At 38.2% G+C, this 22,230-nt stretch overlaps 1 protein-coding gene across 1 annotated transcript in view; it reads left to right on the forward strand.

The window, feature by feature from the left end:
- The window catches only part of septin12 (septin 12), a 66,686-nt gene that overhangs the window by 6,583 nt on the left and 37,873 nt on the right, over positions 1–22,230 (forward strand). The window contains exon 2 of the mRNA XM_072369778.1: positions 12,792–14,297. Coding sequence (XP_072225879.1) covers positions 12,792–14,297 — 1,506 coding nt within the window. The remainder of the gene's footprint in view (positions 1–12,791; positions 14,298–22,230) is intronic.

Consider the following 22,230-nt stretch of genomic DNA (forward strand, 5'->3'; position numbering starts at 1 on the left):
GGTGACAGCTCTACAACTAGTTGGAAGTAGGGGTGTTACGATATAACAGTACTGACAATAGTTGTGATATTAAAGGAAAAAAAAATTGGAATTGTTTTGATAAGACACATGCGATTAAATCAGGATTTGATAGCTACCAATGTCTTGTCCACTTGGGTCAAAATGTAATAAATCTATGATTATTGTTACTGCATGTTGCAAAGTGCAGAAGTTTGTCAAGCCTTATGATAATAGTAATAGTAAAGTTAATGCAAACAGGTCTACTTAGTGAGCGATATCTGTAATCAGGCTTACATTTACCTCAGATCTGGAGGTATTACCCAGTTTGGGTCTCTCCTCTTGATAGTCCTGCTGTTGACTCTCTTTTGCTATTCCTTTTTTTTTTTTTTTATATGTGCTTAATTTTTACGTGTCTGCTGTCACATTGAATATTGGTGCATAATCACCCCATTACCTCATTAAAATCCAAAATAGTGACATGGGAGATTAGAGGAGATCAGAGAGGAATGAGAGCTGCCCCGTCTACCCTGTCGCTTACTGGTACTGCAGTCCAGCATGCACCCTGTAAAGATCAGAGAGAGTCCCATGACTTCCTGACCCAGTGACCACCCCCTCATCACACTCTAAAACACACACACACTCAAACACACAATGAATGCTTGTTGTTTTTTCTCATGACAAATGGTACTCTATCAAAAACACAGTTCTACCCCCATCTGACATTCCAGCCTGCATTAAAGCAGTGGAACACAGCAGCCTGAGGACAGACCAGTCAGTCTATGTCTTCTGTTCATTTGAAGAAATTGAGACGGCTCAAATAAGGATTTTGGAAGTTGATAAGTAAAGTATGAAGTAAAGATTATCTACATAGCTAATTTTTTAGATAAAAAATTACAAAGTGATTCACAGTACATGCCAAATGGGAAATAAAAGTCATTAACATAGTAAGAGACATAAAACTCTTTCTTACTAAAAGCTTGCCAAAAGTCTTCAATTTCTTTTGACAGTAATCAAAACAATCATTACAATGTAAAAACAAGGGAAGTGCATTCCATAGCTGTGGAGCAACTTCTTGAAAGGAAGAATCCCCCCTGAGTTCTAAGTGGGGTGTGGGGAACTGCTAATAATCTCTGATTACATGACTTGGGAGTTCTCGTTCATACGTATGGCTTTAACATTTCAGGAATATATTGGGAGGCTTGATCGTGCCTTGTGTGAGGCCTAAAAGTTTTTACCAAGACCTTAGATTTAATTCTAAGATTATCTGGTAACCAGTAGAGAGGTGATAAAACTAGAGTCATGTGTGCTCTTGTGTTGGTTCCAGTTAATTTTGTCCAATTTGAAGATGATCATGAGAATGTACACAAATGAAGATACAAAAGGCTGCTTTAATATTCGCAGCTTGGGAAATTGTTTATGTACAAGGTATTGTAACATTTCAAGAAGCCCATGATGACAGACCTATTGATGTAAACAGTGTGGTCCTAGCTTAAAACTTATTGGTTGCACTTCCCAGAGAGTCATTGCAGTACCTGATAAATATAAAGGAAAAACTGCATGCAGGTGAATCCTTAGATAAATATATTTGTGTTCTTTGTGTACTTTCTGAGAGCTAAATCTTATGGCTGGATTATTTGCATTCACTGCTTTTTGACTCTTGGGACCTCACTCTCCTCTTTCTCTGGCCTGGATCCACAATCTTCTTCTGCTCTCAACAACAGGCTGTGATCCCTCGTGGAATTTTAAAGAATTTCAATCCATCTTTTTTGGCAATTGGTAAAGTTAACTGCCTTGCCATATCTATTTGGGAGCTTGGATTTGCCAAATGAACCAGGTTGACCAGTCCAGTTCAGTATAAGAGTATTTATGAAATGCCAATTCAGCCCGCTAAGGACACCAACTGATGGCATAAAATATTCACTTCGATTCAGTCTTTCATTCTGAACATTCTGAGCAACGGGTGTCAATGCAGATGAAAAACTCCCCTTTAACATAAAGAAACTGTGACCAGACACTAGGGGGGTGGCCATCTGCCTCGACTAATCGGATTGTTAGAAGAAAATGGACAAAGACACAAAAACACTAAGGATATGTATTATGGCAAAGAAGGAAAGAAAAACACAAATGCAGAAATTCTTAGAGGTCGATCAGACCAGTATGTCTGTAACTGCTTTTCTGTTCTTTACTTCCAAAAAAAAGTCATGAAACAGTGGCAGTTTAACATTTCACGCATGCTTTGTAAGACCCCCACTTTTGTGTAATATTTTTCAGGCAACGGGTGCTTATGAAGCAAATAGAAGGCAGACATCTGAAATAAAGTGATGTAAACACTTTTTTTTTGGCTTGTATGTGTCTTTTGATGGTTATGAGTCCTGACAGTGTGTTATTTTCAGTATTACAACATTGCAAATGGCTGCTTGGAATGTGTCTTCCAGATGTGCTTTTAGTAAGTGGAAGTTGTTTTAATGTGGGTGTGCATGTGTGCATGTACGCTTACTCACTGTTAGTGAGATAAATCAGTTTACACAGTCACTGAGTCCCCATAATTGAAATTGTTGATATTAGGTTAGAGTCTGGTAAGGTTAGGATAAGTTTGACTGTGGTAGTGGGTGAAAGAAGCCCAGGTTCATCATTCCCCTAATTATGTGTCCGTGGGGCAGGTCGGACCTCCTGTCCTCCCAGTTTTTACCAGTTAACTGGACCATGCTGTCGAAGAATAATTACTTAATTAGTTGAAGCAATGCGAGTAGTTTTGCTGGAGCTCGATCGGTTTCCTAGCCCCCAGTATGTGACATGACAAATACACGCCTGGGTCAGACATAATTCCAACAACAGCATAACTGAGCCAGTCAAATGTGATTTGGACTGAGGGGATAACTAAAAGTCAGAGAGTCATTAGAAATAACAGATTATTTAAAAAGATAGAGCAAACCAGCCATCACTGGTAAAAACCAAATTGGCATTTGCCAATATCTGTATGAAAGATATTTTCAGACAACATTGATTTCCTCTTGGAGGGATTGTGTTCCTGACCAACAGAACTGTGGGCATGTTGTTTGATTTTTTTTTTTGGCTGCATTGTTTTAAATATGGATAATTATTATTAAAGAATATATGCTATTGTTTATTATTTGAGACATTATATGAAGTTAGCCGTTTAAGCAAAGTAGTCCAGGTGTTCTGATGCCTTGCCCCTTCCTCTAGTTTCCTATGCCAGGAGGGATATCTAATCCTGGTGTTATCTGGGTGTGCCTCGTGGTCTTCTCACAGTTGGATACACCTGGAATGCTAGGCCTACAAAATGCATCTGCAGGAGTTATGGATGAACTATATAGAAGAATATGCCTATACAAACAGAGGCTGAATAATTTAGTCTAATGAAATCATTATCTCACTCTAAGAACGCTAAACAAGCCAGGAGGTAGATAATGGGCCATTCATTGAGCACATATAAGTTTTGACATATCATTATTTTTTTTCATTTGATGGGGGCATTCATACTTTTTGGACTTGTAAATAGCATATTTTGGCACTGCTCAAGCCTAAACCATATGACCAACCCATAGTTTCAGTATTCAACAAATATGTTCTGCATACATTTGACCTAAATCATTGTTAAATATCTTGCATAACTCCTAAAATTAAAGATAAAGAGCCCAATTAAATGCGCTTTTATAAGTATGTAGCTAACATATGCAAACCTTTGTGTTGAGTATCTGAGGTGACCTCTTTCTACAATAATTACTGCCACTAACTATTGATCAACCCTGCACATTGGATTGGGAGAATTTGTACACATTCCTTCTTACAGAAAAGCTTAAACTCTTTTTGATGAGTTTCCTCACATTAACTACACACTTCAGGTCCTTCCACTACTTATATTTCACAAGACTTTGATTTGTCCATTCCATATTATTCAGAGTATTTTTCTGCAACCCTTACTAGGAAGATTGACTTGTGTGCTTAGAGTGGTCTTATTGGTCTATTGCATGATCCACTTTTTACTTAAGATTCAATTTATGGACAGATATGGACAGATATGAAAATTGGCCAATGTGAAAGAGGCTTTTAGTTTACTGAGAAGTTTTCCAGAATTTCTTTCGTACCTTACAGACTATTTCACGCCTCGCTCTTAGAGTGGTCTTTGTTGTTCAACTGCTCCTGGACAGAGTTACAATGGTCGTCAATTTCCCTTCATGTGTACACAATCTACCCAACTGTGGATTCCAAAGTCCAAAATCTTATAAGGTGGTTTTGTAACCTTTTTCAGCTTGGTGAGCATCAATAACTCTTTTTCTAAGGTCCTTAGAAAAGGTCACGGCTTGCCACATCTCCACAAACGTGTTGCGAAGCTGACACTTTGATAGATCCCTCTTCTGTAAATAAAACTATAAAAAGGCATCTGCTCATGCCAGAATGTGATTGATTTAAAACATCTGACTCTAATTTCACCCTTAGGTGAACTGCTTATCTTGTGGTCCACATACTTTTGCCACATGGACATTATTGGATAATTTTCCTCAGTGAACATTTTGAAAAAGGATGACATTCAGTAAGCATATTTAAAGCCACATTTATGTAGAAATGTTAATTTGTCAATGACAATTCTACTGCAAAATCTTTCAAGCACCAATATCAGTTCAGCACTGAGTATTTTGGCTATGACTATTGTTGTATCTAATTAAAACCACATAGAACATGTACATATGCTATGTTTCATAACCCTTTTCTTTAGATAGACGCAGGACCTTAAAGCAGGACACAGGCCTAAGGTTGGATGCGTAAGAGATCGATGTAGTACGGAGTTGCAGTTAAAGATTAAACTCAAACTCACAGGAGATGGTGGCTGGCAGTGCTGTGCATTGAGTTGGTCTAGAGGTGCTTGGCTTGATTAAACAGTTGACAGATTTGCTGCCGAGTGGTGACACTGGGTTGCTTAAAGCATTTCCAGGCTGTTTCTGTGCTTTAATAAAATCATGATTTTATAACTGTAGCGTCATTTGACAAAATCGCCATTTAATTAAAAGATCAATTATACTTGCATGTAGTAGAGAATGTGAAAAGCATCGGAATGTCTTCAATGTTAGCTCACACAGTCCACAGTGTCATGGCGCTGGACATACTTGAGTTAATAACTTGATTTACCTCCCCTGCATGTATACTGGAACAAGGACAACGATCTAATTAAAAGGCCAAGTCGAGCTGGAGCTGTAGCACGATTCACCTGTGCATGTAACCATGTGAGCTAATAGCAAGATGGGAGGTAGAAGAAACACATGAAAAGCTCAACCAATGCCAAGAATAGGGCTAGAAAACTAGAACCATAACATCCTTGTCTTAAATGTGCCTCTCAACCCCTCAGTTATTGATTAAGACTTAAATAATTATTGAAGTATTAATTAATGATTAGATTTTCCTCTTCGTATTTCTTTTCTCCTATCTGGTCATGCCACTGTGTATTAAATGTGGACACACTGATCCCAGGTAGTAAGTTGCCTAAAATCAGTCCGTCACATTATTACATTACACTAAAAAGCGCAGCCAGAAAATCATCAATTAATGATTGTAGGTTTTAATTTCATGCAAGCTCTCGTTTATTAACATTTCAACATAAGCAACATGTATGACAGAAGAACATTAAAGGAATATCAGTCAGTATAAAACATTTTATTATGGCTTAACTTCAGAGAAAATACAGTAAAGGTTTCAGAAAGGAAGGTTAAAGTCCCAGAACTGTGTTTTCTTTAGTGTACAATCCTAAGGAATAAAAGTCGTGATTAATCCGGAATGAACCAGATATGTACAGACATCCCATTTCCTTACTGTTCACCATTCTGCAATATTTTAACAATGGTCCAGAACAAACTAAACAGTGGCTTTACAGAGGGCTTTTGCACTTTTGAGTTTCTCGTAGCCACTGTAGTAACTTTTCTTTTGTGTAATAAAAGGTTTCAGTAAAAGTTTGGCCACAAGGGAATAGTGGTGTCATGACTTGCTCCAATACTCTGTCTTTAGTCTCAGCTTGCCTACATATATTTTTTTACATGTCAGAGAACAGAAATGATACTGTGTGGTGGTCTTCACTGATAACTCGTCACCAGTTAGACACATTATATATGTATACAAACGCAGAGCAGAAGAAGTATGCACATATTTCTTAAAGTAGATTGACTGTACTTACATTATTCAGGCTGACTTTGGTCTATACTCTTAACACAATTTCTAGCCCTTCAGCTGTCAAATGTGGAATGTTTGGTATTGGACACACTCACAAAAAAACAACTCATCACAGCATTTACAGGACCTGACTGGTGACTTCTTAGATATGTGTGAAAAAGTAATAACTAGACTTGCACAGGAGAGCATTTTACAATCATGATACAGAATGGAGCAGTAAAGAGGGATGTGTAATTGTTGCAGTAGTTGTGAACCCAGATATTATATGCTTGTAATTGATTCCGCCTGCCAAACTTTAAAGTAGGAGAATTGGCACATGCTAGATGACGTGCTGTTATCATACAGATACAAAGTGACATGACCTGTTGTGACCATAAGGAGGCCATGGAAATTAACATGCTAAAACGTGCACAGACAGGCATATCAGTCAGTTAATTCAACCTGCTTGAATTGCACCTTTTTTTGTGCATGATAGAAAGACAGACACAGAAAGTTTCGGCATCTCACTTTATCAGATGACGCGTTGTGTAATAGGAGAGGATTAGGGTCTACACACACACACACACACCTGTGTGTGTAGAGCTGAGACGAGGTGCAGCACTGTCACGGTAATTATTTCTCCAGTGTTTGACAGGGTGCCAGCAATTACCTGATACCAGGACTTCTTATCTTTTGTATGGCGGGCAGGTTCATACTTGTGGCCTTGGTGAACCTTGCCGAGTCCCCACATATACATCCTCAGACTGCCTGGAGCCTACAGAGGCTGTGGGCCAATAGCTGCTCGGGTAGGTGTGTGATTTAGAGCTTGACTGCCACTGTTATTATTTTTGTTCGCATATCTGTCTAAACTGTCACATAAACAAACTTTCCCAAACATAAAGTTTTTGTAGTTATGTAAAACAGAGAAGGCAGCGCCTCCTCACATTAGAGTGAGTAATTCATTTTCTTTTTTCCTTGATAATGAAAGAATTATTCTTTGCAACTATTTGTGTCAACTTCTGTAGTTTTAGTATTAAATTTCTTTTGTCTCCAAATCTGTTTCTTTTAGTAGAACAGTACAAAGAAGTGTGCATAAGAATCACAACTCAATAGTGCTTTAAATTAAAGCTGCAAAAATGAAAAAGCTAGTGTTACAGATGCATAAGGTATGCATAAATTTGAGTAGTTTATGCTGGGTTGGGTTTCCTACATTTTATGAGTCAGTCTGTCTGTCTGTCATTCTGTTATTATTTTGATAGTTTTATTGGACTAAGTTCAAATGTACAGAAATTTGAAAATTACTTCCTGTGTGCATCTTCTTGAAGAAATAAAGAGATGAAAAGGTTAGTTTTTAATCATCTTGTTTACCATGACACGTCCTATCTATTTTCAAAATAATAAAAAAAAAAAAATCTCAGCTTGTCATTATTAAAGTAATGAAGGGTGTCTGATGCTCAAACTTGGATAACATTCACCCAAAAAGACAAAGACATAAAAAACTAACCAGTATTTTCATTTTAGTTTCAGTTTAACAAGGTTACTCTAAACAAGTCTGTGGATGAATTCTCTTCAGAGATGTTCTTCTGCGTACATGGACCGCTGAAAGTAGTTATTTAAGTTGCCTTTCTATTAGGATGACAGTATATCATTTCAAAAACAAAAAACCAGGTTGTATGCATGGCCGTCATTCAAATTCCAGCATGTTCAATAGTATATCAAGTACATTAGTTTCACTTAAACTTGTCATGGTATACAACTGTTTTCAACATGATGCAAAAGAAAAACTCAAATAGTTTTCATTTTCACATCAAAATTGATATACAATGTAATAATTCTTTTTTCCCAGATTTTTCTTCTTTTTTATATTTCATCAACATTTTTAGATGAATTGTGTTAGTAGTTGGTTTTAGCTCTCGATTAAAAAGAAGTTGACCCACATTTATGCAGGCAGAAACATGAAATGGAAATGATAAAACTGTTATCTACGTGACTAATAACATGAACTGTTTTTGCTTTTCAGTGCTTTTGCTGACTGGATGACGCAGTTCCTAATTTAGTAAATTCTTTGTGATGCCGTTTACTTTTTTGTCTCTAAAACAACTCGGTACATATAATTTCTGGTTGTGTGTACACTTTGCTTGTTCGGAGTTTGGATACAACTGATCCTGTTGAGAAGCGCAATGGACTTCTACCTATGAAATTTTAGTGATGATTTGATGCACAGAAAAGTGCCTGAGATGCAGGAAACAATGCTGTCTCACAAACCTGAGGTACACGTATATAATTCAATAGCTGATAATGGCTGTGTGTGGCTATACTTAAACAAGCCTCTGATATGGAAACAAAATCCACTTTAATGCTGAACAGGGTTTTGCTGAATTCTTAATTAACCAACAGATCACACCAAAACTTCTGTCTGATTCAGTTAACCGTCCTGCATGCACAACCAGAGAATGGAGAGGAAAAAAACCCCAGCACAATGACACTCAGGAAGGGCGACCATCTGCCTTAACTGTTTTGGGGTTGAGGACAGGAAAGACGGGCCAACAAGCACCATAACACCAGGCTCGGGATTCCTGCCGAGAATGAGAATCACCAGTTAATGAAAACAGTAATGTCATATGTACATGGAGAGTAAAGAGAGCAGAGTTAGGAGAGGTGCTGAGTGCATCCTGTGAGTTCCCCAAACAGTCAAGCTCTAACGATAAAGGATTACTGAAGTCTAATCTTGCAATTAGACACAGTGTTCCTAATTTTGGCAATTTTACAAAGGCCGTCCTAAAACCGTGTTTTATATGTCAAAGGTGAAAAATAACTCACCTTTGACCTTTAAAGTTTTCTCACTGTACTACTTGAAACCAAGATAATACCATCTAGAGTAATTATATTGCTCGATGGTGTGTCCCTAATGTGGTTGGGTCCAAAAACTACAACTTCAGTTTTGTTTGATTTTAGAAGCAGAAAATAAGTATAGCTGAGTATCAAATGCATAGCATTGGAAATTTATGCCATGCTGTCTAATGATATTTCCTAATGGAAACATGTATACAATAAAAATAATTGGTTCAAGCATAGAACCCTGTGCAACTCCATGACTAAATCTGATGTGTGTGGAAGATTCCTAATTTACATGAATAAACTGGAATCTGTCATCTGGAATGACTAAAACCAGATGTCACACTGAGATCCTATAGGACAAGCACAGACTCAAGCCCACTATCAGAGGCCAAGAGGAGATTGGAATTTAATTGTTCAAATTTAAAAATAAAAAAATTATGCAAATTGCTCTTTTGTATAACAAGACAGACTCTCCTATGAGGGGTTACTGTGCCCCACACACCCACCCACACCCCCTGTGGCGTGTCACATTGCAGTCGCTGATTTTTGTAATGCAAACCCGCAGTGGATGCCATGACTCCTGCTCTGACCTCAATCCACCCTTTGTGCTTACAGGACGAAAGAAATGTGTGTGTTTTCCAACGTGGAAGGGGACACTACTCCCATACAAAGGCAAATATTCAAAAACATCCAATACCTTGAAAGTGAAAGACAGAGGTTCACTATAATCTTCTTTGCAGTGCCACAGCTATGTTAAGAAGTGGAAGAGCACTTGCTGTACATCCAAACAGAGAAAACTGTTATTCCTAACAAAGAAAAGTACGCGCATGCCCCACAAAATATTTATCTATTTATTTAACAACTGTGTTCAACAAAGAGTTTAATTTAAATTACTTCCACAAAGTTGACGCCAGATGCTGACGTTGAAGCTTCAAAATGGTGTCACACCAACGGCTGACAGTGGCATTATGTTCATCTTTTATTTTCCATTTATGGCTGAAACAAGTAACTTAAGTCGCAGTTTGGCAGGAGACTTTGTGGAGCATTTTAGTAAATGTTTGAAAACACACGTTTCTGTTTTAACACAGAATGAGTTTGCGAGGCCTGGATATCAGACTTGTTTCTGGGGTTAATTGAGTAGGACTTAACTCTGTCTCATCTTCTCATCTTAGTAAGTAGAAATAGAGTATACCAGAGGCATACATTGTATAATTCATAAAGAATATAAAGAATTATTGGTAATTGACAGACTGAATGGTTATGACAGTATCCTATAGGACCGGATGACTTGTACTAAAATGAATTTCCCAGCAGTTAATGGCTAAATTACAATATACATTACATACTGTTATTTTATATGAATTGTGATCAATGTTAAATTTTAACACATGCCAAAACAAATGTTTTAAGCTGTGACTCTGTAACTGCTGGTTGGCCAGGAAAAGTGTTAGTGAGGACAGACCTGATAAATAGAGACCTTCAGTTTTGTTGGGAAAATTACCTGCTGGGCCATTTTGGCATCACTCTTCCACATAATTAAGCCATTAAGCCACAGTCTTTCCTAAATGTTGCTCCATGTAAGAGCACTTGCTTTGTTGAAAAATAATCAAGTTGTAAGCAAGTGCAGCTCAGCTTGTTGCTGACAAACAAGGAAAGACAGGATCTGGGCTGTGCTGCCAGGGTTAAAATGTACAGGCAAATTTACAGGGGAGACATGTGGTGTTAGAATATATCAGTATAAGTGGTTTTGTAAAAAAAAAAAAAAAAAGGCCGTTCACCCCCGAGCCCTAGTACGGTATGAGAATTATGAACAGCATCGAGTACACATTAGGAACTTTAAACACCACGAATACTACATACTGACATACAGTATACCGACTGGGATATCCTCAATAAATTGTCATCAAACTTGAACACAAATGCAAGAGAAGCAGTTTTGATATCGACTTGGTATCGAAATCTATTATTTGGGTTAATAGCTGATGACATGAAAGTTAATGAGTGTCAGAAAACGGCAGAACACAGGACACAGGCGCAGGATCAATTTCAAATTAAGATAGTTTATTATATAAACCTTCTGAACAAGTCTCCGGACAGAGGAATAAACACTATGAAAAAGGCTCTGATGACTACAACTATAGAAGCGTCAGATGCCGGGATATAAAACTTAATCAAAAGAAACAGTCTCTCCACTCAAGGAGGAAAACGAAAGTTCTATGAAAAGATTAATATTTAAATTTAACCACACTCTTCTTCTCAAGAGGGGAAACAAAGAAAACTCTCCTTCTAATGGAGGAACTATAGAATGTTTCAAAGAACAAAAATCAAGCATCCACTCCTATAACGGAGGAGCTATGAAACATTACAACAAAAAAATCTCAACAAAAAAACGACTATGAAAATTAGTCAAAGCTAAACTGTGAAACTACACAAACATTAATCAAAAGAAAAACTCTGAAGGAGAAACGCTCGACTTCAGCGAATAAACAAGGAATCAAAATATTGAATACCACAAAGGTCAGGAATCTGGAACACAAGGAATCAAGCAATAGGTTTCGAAGGCGAGGATGAGGACTGTTAGGTACAACACACTGGCCACGAGACGAGGGAAGACAAAGACTATATACACATGAGGATCCAAGGGGAACAGGTGGAAACACTTGGGTAATCAGGGGAGACACGCAGACGCAGGACACAGGAGGAAGGGCAAGTTAGCTGAAACGAAAGGAGAAGTTAACATTTCAAAATAAAACAGGAAGTGACAAGACAATACGTGAAACAAAACCTAAATCCTGACAATGACAGCACCATTATACCTGAGAAAACACAAAATTGATTGATAGTTAACTACTGACAAAGAGAATTGATTTTTGTCTTCCTATCTCCATGTATGACAGGCAATCAGCCAAAATATGGAAATATTCTTTATATCCTAATCAGCATATGAAGATACCAATATATGACACTTGATGACAATAAATTACAATAAAAGCTACAAATAGATGAGACCATTTTGGAAACTAAAATGCAATGGATGGAACCATATAAACAGTTGAGTGTCTCAGGAAAAGTTGTTGGACTGCTCTGACCCAAAGCAAGTATGGGTTCTTTCTCATCCTGAGACTCCCTCTCCCATTGAGGACTCTTTATTGAACTCTCAACAGAGTCTCTTTCTCTCATTCCTCAATGAATGAATTTTCCTGAGCAACTCATTATCAACATCTGAGAAATATTCCCTCTTGAGGACTGGCCCGAATGTTAACTGTTGTATCAATGCCAGCATTTACCCAAATGTAGTACTGTAATCAGTATGAGTTCCTCATGGTGAAATATGGATGTTAAAACTGAATAAAGTTTACAAATATTATGAAATCAATATTAAATTAATGATGATCAAGTCATATTAAACTAACTTTTGACTACTACATATATTTTCTTTTTTCCAATAATTATCTAATGAAAATGTTAACCACAGAACAGGATTTCCTGTTCTGAGTAGCATTTTCAGTTCTAAAAGGTACAGTACGACATGAAAGGTTCATGGCTCTTAGACTTGTCATGTTATGTTTTATTTGTAAAAATACTTTTTGCCAAACTGATTCCACACAGTTTGCTTTTTCCTTTTTTAGATTTTTGTTATCGACTTTGATTCAGCTCCTTTTCGACTGCACAGACTTTTTTTTTTAATTAGCTAATTTGACTGGAAATTTTGTCAGATACAATTGAAGTTTGCTTAATTATTCACCCAAGTGAGACATTTTATTAATGAATTGTGCATTTTTTCTTCCCATCTGCAGCACTGAAGAGATCTTTCGACACTGAAGATATGGATGACATACCGTCCTTCTCCTCAAATTCCCCTGTCTCCACCCCTATTTCCCCCTCTTCCTGCCATTTCTTCCTCAACCACAATAAAGCAACTGAAGAGCAGGGAAGAGGTGACCAGCCTCCATCTTTTGCCTTCAACAACAACAGCATGGGCTCTGCAGCCCACTCTCGCAATCGCCTGAGTTCTAATCCCGGCCCCATGCTTAAGACCCGTACTGTAGGCAGCAGCCTGTCCTTCAACCGAGGAACTATGAACAAACCAGTCATCCACAACAATGGCTCCTCCGTAACCAGAGCTGCTTCTTTCCAAAGCAGGTTGAATCCCAACATTTGCTCCCCATTATCTGGACCAGGTAGTGACAACGACAGCCTTCACAGCTCTACATCCAGCCTGGAGTACTCTGGTGGGGGTGGGTATACCCTACCCGTTAACAAGCTGGCATCATATCACAGTCCTCCACCTCATAGGGAGTACCATGGATCCCATCTCCAGCATCCCCAACGACACCTTGAAGCAAATATAAAGAAGTTTTCCCAGCTTGGGAGTGTCCTCAACTCTGAGATGAATCAAGGGCAAGGGATGATGCTGGCTATGAGAGAGCCTCAGGTGATGAACCGTGGTTCAGTGTCAGTTATTGACTTCCAAATTCCAAATGAAGGAATTGGAACAATAGGAATGCAAAGAGGTGGTGGTGAAGGGAGGATTTCTCCAGGGATGAAGTATTTTGATGCTAATGCAAACTGGAATGGGCTTCTTCATAATGTCAGTTCCTTTGGAGAAAGTGGCTCGAGAAAGGTTTGCCAACAACAAGGGACCCACATCCTCAAGACTCCCCCAGCCAAGGCCAAAGAAACTCCGCGTCTCAACAAGTTTCCCCTTGATCTTGACAGCTTGGTAAGCAGCATCTCAACAACTTCCCCCACCAAGGCTGAAGCTGGATCCATGAGCCCAAATGCCCGAAAGCTTCAACCACAGAGCTCAAGCAGCCTTCAGCACCACATCAGCCCTACAGCCACAGCAGACAGCCTGTCAGTCTCTCCTTGCAGCCTGGACAGTTCTTCTGACACACCATTTCGTCCATTTAATTATCCCCTTGCATCCCTCTCCCCAAGTTCTCAGTTTCCTTCACAGGGATTCATCTCTGTCCCAAAGATGGGTTGCTCCCCTGAGAGTCTTCAGCTGGATATTTTGTCAGGGTCCCAAATTGTTCAGGTCCCTAATCTCCATAGCCCCTCCAGCTCTTCAAGCACCTCCAACCCCAAAGCTATTAGTTCATTGGAGGATGGTAAATGTGATGCAAGAGATAGCGTGGACTTAATCTTACAGAGGATTGCCTCTTTCTCCTGGCCTGACCCCACCCCTGCACATGTGACCCAAACCCAAAAACCCATTGAAAGGAGTGGTGCATTTGGGTGTCCCACCGAGACAATGCCCATGACTGCATTGAAAGAGGGGAAGAAGAAAGAACATGAAGGTAAGATGTGAAAGTGCTTAATTTACAGTATCTTTCATAATTTACAACCAAAATGATTTAATCCCTGACTCATGAGATGGTTCCAAAGGTTTGGTATGGTAAATACGCTGTATTTTACTTTGGTGAAATATGGTAGGGTCATTTAAAGTTGGATCACAAACTTTGATTAGTACATTTGGTCTAACAAGTCTCTAAAACATCATGTAAGCAGCGATTACATTTTGCAACACAACATAAATCAGAAAACAATTCAAAGCTGTGTAGTTATAGTTTGTATTGGGTCAGAGTTGATTATGTAGCTTACAGGAAGAGGGGAGCCAGCAATAATTTGTGTGGTCATTTTCTAAAATTTGTAGTATTTACAGTGTGTGTGTGTGTGTATGTGTTTATTGTGATGACAGGGAACTTCTGTCTGTTTTAATTATTTTTGTGTAAGCATACAATTCAAGTTTAGCACATAAACTTAGAAGCTTTATCAAATTTCATGCTTATATATATCACATTAAACCTACCCCAACCATAAACTAATTCTAAAGTAAATAAAATAACAGTCTCCCCCATGGAGGTGTCCATTTTATTCTTGTTAGTTGGTGTGATTGCTTGGCATGATAAACAACACATTCACACTGAAATGGAAACTCCGGTATTTTGGAACCTACACCTTATTTCTGGCATGAAATACGTTTGTCTACTCACCGAGAACAGTTTGGCGAAAGTCGTCCCAGTAGAGGTGTGTGTAGAATTTCCCTCTGTTAGCTCTCCTATAGCTGCAAGTAGCCACATAACAGTAGCTATGTGCTAACAGAGCAATAGTACGCATTCGTTCATTCATTCGTCTTAAAGTATTGGTGAAATAAAGATAATGCCTTATTTAGAGGCTGCATCGTCTATGCCCCGTTAACACCGTTATATGAATATACGCGATCGCGAGTTATCGAAATAGTTTCCGAAGGACGCCAACTTTCGCCAAACTTTCCTCGGTGAGTAGATAAACGTATTACATGCTAGAAATAAGGTCTAGATTTAAAAATACTGGAGTTCCCCTTTAAGTAAGTGTAAAATAATCTATTTAGTGATCTCAGCAGCTGGGTTCACACAGGTTGTCTTTTTTTTTTTTTTAATCAAAGGAACATTGTGTAATATTTATGGTGATTTATTAACAGAAATGGAATATAATGCATATAACTATGTTGTTAGTGCTATACAGTAACCCTATGAAACGAGTCGTTACATTTTTATTAATATATTTTGGAAGTTTTTTAATTTTGTCAAGTTATTTGAGTAGACATGGCGGACCACACTTACTGTTCTGCAAAACAAACCTCTAAAGACCACAAGACGTCATCAAAGAAACGACAACATGACAAGTCCAAAAGGATTAGAGACAGCAAACGGGGTAAAACGCGAGTAAATATCGGTGTCGCCTTTCCCAGTTGGAGGTCGCTGATTGGGGAGAAAGGCTTTAAAAGTGACGCTGAAGTTACCTCTTTTCTGCTGGAAAGGTAATTCAGCTCAGTGTTACTAATGTAAATGATAAATGTAGCCCATGCATGTTACGGAGATCAGCTGATCTGATAAAAATCTGTTGAAAACTGTTGATTCACGTGAGTTAATGCACCAAAACTACTAAGTAGCTGCCTGCTCCAGCAGCTCTGCCTCCTCATCCTCTTCCTCTCCCTCTCTCTCTTACCTTCGTCTCCCTTTCCGGTGTTACACTTTGTGAATGGTGAGAAAAATGTGTTGCCTGCCAATGCTATCCCTTTATCAGACTAAATACAAACAGCCTTTAGCCTTACGTAGCTAATATTAACTTTTATTACCACGCAGGTAGCTACCTGTACCGGTCCACAAAACACTAATATAATGCAGAACAACTAGCAGTGACATTCACGTGAAGTTATCTTTTCACAGAATATCTAACAAAATTTAACATCTATTTATAAATTCTATCTCTAAAAGTAACCTCAGAACTTGAGAAGGTGTTTTTACTCGATGGAGAAGACATCGTGACACATTTGAGTGATGGATGTGTTGGGTAGTGTTGCACCACGCAGTGTCAGGCCACCATAGTTTCTGAACACCAGAGTGTTGCTTTCAATCATAATCGGAAATTACAGATTCTAGCATACAGCGGCTCTTACACACTGCTCCTTTAAAGCTGCCTGACATTAAAAGGAATTTTGAAAGTCATAAAATCTTTTGGCAAATATCGAGGTCAATTTTCTCCATAGCCATTTGACAATTAAAAGTTATGAGTTCTGCTTAACACTATGCAGGATACTGGAGACATTGCATTGTTGTCTCCATGGTCATTAGTGTGCAAGTGTTTCTAAGGGATTAGGATGAATGGCTATGTAATTGTTGTCATATAAAACACTTTCATACTAACTTGATAAGATTAATTCAAATTATTTATGAATCTGTAGCATGCTAGTCAGATTAATGAAATGTTCTGCCCTGTTCTAGTCTGACTTTGATTTGCTCCAATGAGACCATGGAATGTTTACACAGGAATCTTGTCAGGTGCAGATTCAAAACAATTAGTTTTAACAAACAGAAGCATCTGGTTGAAGACACCTGTGGGGATTTCCCCCTGACTCCTACAATCCCATCATGGAATTTGTTCATTTCCTCAAAGATGTAAGAGAGATAAAAGAGCGATCCAACTTACTTAACTGATGTATCAACTCAAACTCTGCTGAAGGATCACATGACATAAAGAAATACAAGATAGTGTGTTTTGTAACTTGTTCTTTCCAAAAAGGTTAACAAGTTACTTACAAATTTCAAGTTACTTTGATATTTTTTTGCCCCATATTATGACTTCTTCAGTGGCAGAAAAAAACTATTCTCTTCAGATTTTGAATTACCTGTACAAAGACTTTCGCACCTTGAAGGATGCATCTAGCATTAAATCAAGTTTTCAAACTGAGAAATTGCATAAATGTAATTTGAATTTGGTAATTCAGTTACTTTAATTGAATCTGCAATCTGGGTCAATTGTCAATCAGCATGTGGGCAGCTGTGACACAGATGGTACAGAGGGTTGCTCATTAATTGTAATTTATGGGTCAGCCCCTGGCTCCTCATGCCTTTAAGATAAGGCAGTGAACCCTTAGTTACTGTCACTGGAAAAAAATGACAGCACTTCTACCAATGATTAGGGAGTGTGTGTAAATGCGTAATTAAGATGTAAAATTCTTAAAAAATGTTTTCACCATCTGTGATTCTGTTCATTTTATTGAACTGTTGCAGAATTAGACATTCAATGGATTTGTATTGACAGACATGAAGAAACATGCCAGCCAGACAACATTAAGACTATTAAAACAAGCCATGACACATGACTCTGTGTTATGGGTTATGCGTGGTGCAGTAATGGGACAATAAATCCCCACAGAAATAATACATTTTTCACATCTGTACTCATAAAACAATATTGTTGCACACTGTGTAAATGAATGCTCATAACCCATACATCTTAAAGTGCGTGGCGGTGAGAGGAAATGTGTGTATATTGAATACTACAGACAACTTGGAAGCTGTTTTTGAATGGAATACTTGGAGGGAAACCACAAGTACAAAACTGTAGTTTATTCAATGAATCTGAAGCTTGATGGTGAAACATTAATTTCTGTTTCAAAACTATACTTACAGTTCTTCCTGAATGTAGCCTCAGTCTGAGCTTTCCTCTGGGCACAAAACTGCTGTGTACATGTTGTAAATTATAGGCTGATATGCACTAATGGGTGTTTACAGTTAAATTACTGTCTTGCTCTATCCTGTGCTTTTCTTATATGGTTTGTTTCACATAAAAAGCGTAAAAACAAAAAAGTGGCTTTGGGGCATAATCCTCTTCTCCCTTAATTTCCTCTTAGAGAAACACACAGGAATTTAGGTGGAATTAGATGTGGTGTTGCGAGCATGACATTTCTCTATAAGTGTTTGAGGAAAAAAAGATGTTTTATTGTTCATTCAAACAAAGAAAATGTAGTAACCCGGTACATAATAATCTATTTTATTTGCTCCTTTTTGAATTTGACCCACCTAGGAAAAGTTTGAGTCAATAATGCCATAGTGAAGGATTTATTTAACTATTTTTGTTAGTAAACCCACCAATGGTGTTATGTAAACCATTCATCCTCCTATTTTCCATACCCATTTGATCCTATTCAGGGTGTGGGGTTGGGATATGGCGGGAGGGGGGCTGGAGGCTATCCCAGCTACCTTTTTAGATGAGAGGCAGCGTACACCCCGGACAGGTCACCACTCCTTCACTGTTAACAAGACAAACAATGATGCACAATCATAATCACTTCTATAGTCAATTTAGAATGAATAGTCAACCTAACATACGTGTTTTTGAACTGTGAGAGGGAGCGAGATTACCCAAAGAGAAGCCACGCATTCAGAGGGGAAATGTGCAAATTCCACACAGAAAAGCCACAGCTGAGATTCAAAGTTCTTGGTCTAAGTGCCAACTACCACACAACTGTTTAGCCTGTAGCCATGTTAACCAAATAAATATTAAGGGTGATTTTGGGATTATTTCTCTTTTTATCACAAAATTCAAGATGCATCTCAAAAAGCTGCCTGAGAACGTTTCTTATAAAAAGTTGCCACAACTCACCAGATTACAACAGGTATGGATTTAAAGTCTTAAGTTCCATTCAAGGAGCATTTCATATCATGTGCTTCCTGTCATACGTTTTTGGCTTCTTCTACTGCAGGAAATGTTTGTGTTGGTGTAAGGCCTGGTGTAAGGTAGTCTACACTGGAGAAATAACATGGTCCCTTCACTGAATTTGGAGACTTGAGATATCAGAGGTTGCTTATCAGGATTAAATGTCAGGGTTAAATGGCAAAACTTTGAGAAGTGGGAGTGAAAGTTAATTTGGGCCTTAATAGAAAAACAAATAGTTAATTTTAAGTTGTTTGCTTATATCTCACTATTTTCATCAGCTGTGATGGAAGGAGATTTATCTTGTGAAATTTGGCAGTGACAAGTCATCTTACATTTTGGGGTAGGTTCTAATTTACCTCTTGTTATGGCATCGATTGCTGTTTCAATAGTTTTAACATACACAACTCCAGTCTTTGCTCCTCAGAAGAGATGTCTCTAAGCTGCACCACAACTTCAATGAGTTATTTCTTCGAACATTTGGTCAGCAACGTCACTGATTCCTTAAATGAGTGGTGAAACTTTTTATGTGCTGTTTTGTGTTCTCATCATAAAGGTCAAGCAAATTTGGTGTTTCAGCACATGAAATAAATAGAGGAAACACCCAACTTGAACTTTTCATATGGGAGCCTCCTTTCTACTTTTTTTTTCAGTTTTTCCTTCCCATTTGCTCAGATTAGAAACCTGTTTCCTGCTCAGTTGTTTGGTTCAAGGCCCTCAAATGTGTTTCCTGTACCAGATAAGATTAGCTCCCCCTGTCTTTTTTGGTTTGTTATATGAACACCCGAAACAGTCACAGAATAGACAGTGATAACAGAAGACAGTAGAAATGAGTATGGTGACAAGTAAGCATGAAAAGAAAACATAACCCTTTTAGAAGTGAGGGCCAGCTAAAATGACCCCACTCTAAGGAACACACTCACAAACACGCACACACAGCTGAATACATTTGAAGCACATTCATAGATTTCAGTACACAGTGAAACAGAAGGAAAATAACAACAAAGTGAGGAGAAATGGCTGTTTTTGTCAAAGGTAAGTTAGCACTGAAAATGTGGCATGACAGTAGTGAGAGTAAATTAGAGCACCATAAGATTGGATTACAGGCTTTCCAGGGGTAGAACATCTTCAAAAGTTTGCCGCTATGTGAAATCACACAGGTCAGTGAATATGTATCTGCTCCAGTTTCTCCACGAAACAATGTGAAGTGAGATGCTGATGAGGGATTTTTAATATCTGTTAGACTGGATTTACAATACCCATTTTCTCAATGAGCAGAATCATCACATAGACTGTAGCAATGCAACTGCACAGGGCCACTTTACTCTTGAGATTTTTGCTTCTGAAGGCATCCAACTCTTCAGAATGCCCAAGTCTAGGGATAGGAATAGATATGATTTTATTTAATGCCATGTTCTATGCTGCTTATCTGTATAGTATCTCATTATCATTTTTGTATTGACGCAGGATTTTAGTACATAAAATCCCAAAAAGAATAATTTTATACAGATACAGTTTATACAGATACAGTCGACTGTAGACAGGTCAGTCCACACGTATTCTACTTGTAGACTGACAAGGAAACCTGACTTAGAATAAGAGCATGAAAATTAGGAGGAGATATAGTGAGGATCTGGTAAAGAGAGAAACCAAAGGGTATGTATACTGAAAAAAAAAATTGACTGCAGCTGCAACTAATAGACGAGGAACATTGTAAACCTTGAAAAAGACCAGAAAAAGAATGAAAATACTGTGTAAATCTGTGTAATGTTTTAGCAGCAACACATAGCCCACAGATGCATATGTATGAGGGGCAGCTGTAGCTCAGGAGGAAGACTGCCACCTAGCAATTGGAAGGTCGGTGGTTTGACCACCAGCTTCTATGGGCCACATGTCGAAGTGTCCTTGGGCAAGGCAATGAACCCCACATTGCCTACCAATGCATCCAACGGTGTATGAATGTGTAGAAGAAAGCACTATGTAGCTTATATGGACTAAGACGTGCTGTATGAGTCTATGAGTGAATGAGTGAATGTGGCACATTGTGTGAAAGAGCTCTGAGTGAACAACTCTAAAAGTGCTATACATGTACATCCATTTAATTTTTATGATTTTGTTAATTTACAATAAGTATGCATTGCCAGCGCCTGCCGGCAATCAATAAAACAATTAAGCTCAAAGGCAAACAATTCCAATATTTTGTCAAATTTGGAACCATTTCTCAAGTGGAACATTTCATGATTCCAATTTAGACCCAAGATGATTTTCATCAGTTGAGGGTATCTGAGGGTAATATTATTCCCCTGTAGAGACCATTAACTATACTTGTAAGTGTGGAAAAAAAATCTTTTTAAAGCTGAAACTTACTCCACTGGAACCTTTCACGACACCAACCCAACCCACATCAGCTGGGACACTAATCGCATTACTCATTTGCATGAGGTTATTGTACAATAGTTCTGTGCACTGCACACTTGACTATTTTATGCATTAAACATTTTTTTGAGTTTTTTTTATGGCACTCCTGCTCTGTTTTTCCAAACTGGGTACATGTTGACTGCCATCCACTGTATGTAATAAAGACTAGAGATATGCACGTCTCAGAACCCTTCTTCAAAAACTCCTCACTAACACTTTATCTTCACATCAACAGGAAACTGTAAAGCGTCAAGTACCACTCTGAAGAGAGTTTTAGACCCTGACTCATCTTTAATTGACCCCTCAGTTTGTGGAATGAGTGTGCTCACATTCTTTAATGTGTGTGAGTGTGGATGTGTGTGTTTATCTTGGATTCAAAGTGTATATACCCATTATCAGGACAAACTGGCTCCACTGCGACAGGCATCTGTGAAATATGGACTGCAGGTTGACAAGGAACCCTTTTCAGTATATAGTGTTTCACATTTTTACTTTACTTGTCAAGAGGACTATTTGGCTCTGTTGATGAGCAGCTGAACTTTGTTTACAATGGCTCTGAAAGAAGTCCAAGTGATGTCATAGAATTGCTCTCAGCTTTAGCTGTTAGTCTACAGATTTATAACTAAAAGCAATCATTACAAAGTGGAGATATGGATTTTGAAAGAACTTGTCAACATAGAAGGTCCATCTGATTGAGCAGGAGCCGTATTATAGAACCCTTCAATCCTAAACCTTGAGTTAAAACGCAAAGACAATGATTTTTACGTTGGTTTTTACATGAGCAAGTTTTAACTAAACATTCCTGTTATACCTTACTTCATCCTACCTTATTGT

This window comes from Leuresthes tenuis, unplaced genomic scaffold (genome assembly GCF_036924035.1).
Source record: "Leuresthes tenuis unplaced genomic scaffold, fLeuTen1.0.hap1 SCAF_17, whole genome shotgun sequence".
Classification (NCBI taxonomy): domain Eukaryota; kingdom Metazoa; phylum Chordata; class Actinopteri; order Atheriniformes; family Atherinopsidae; genus Leuresthes; species Leuresthes tenuis.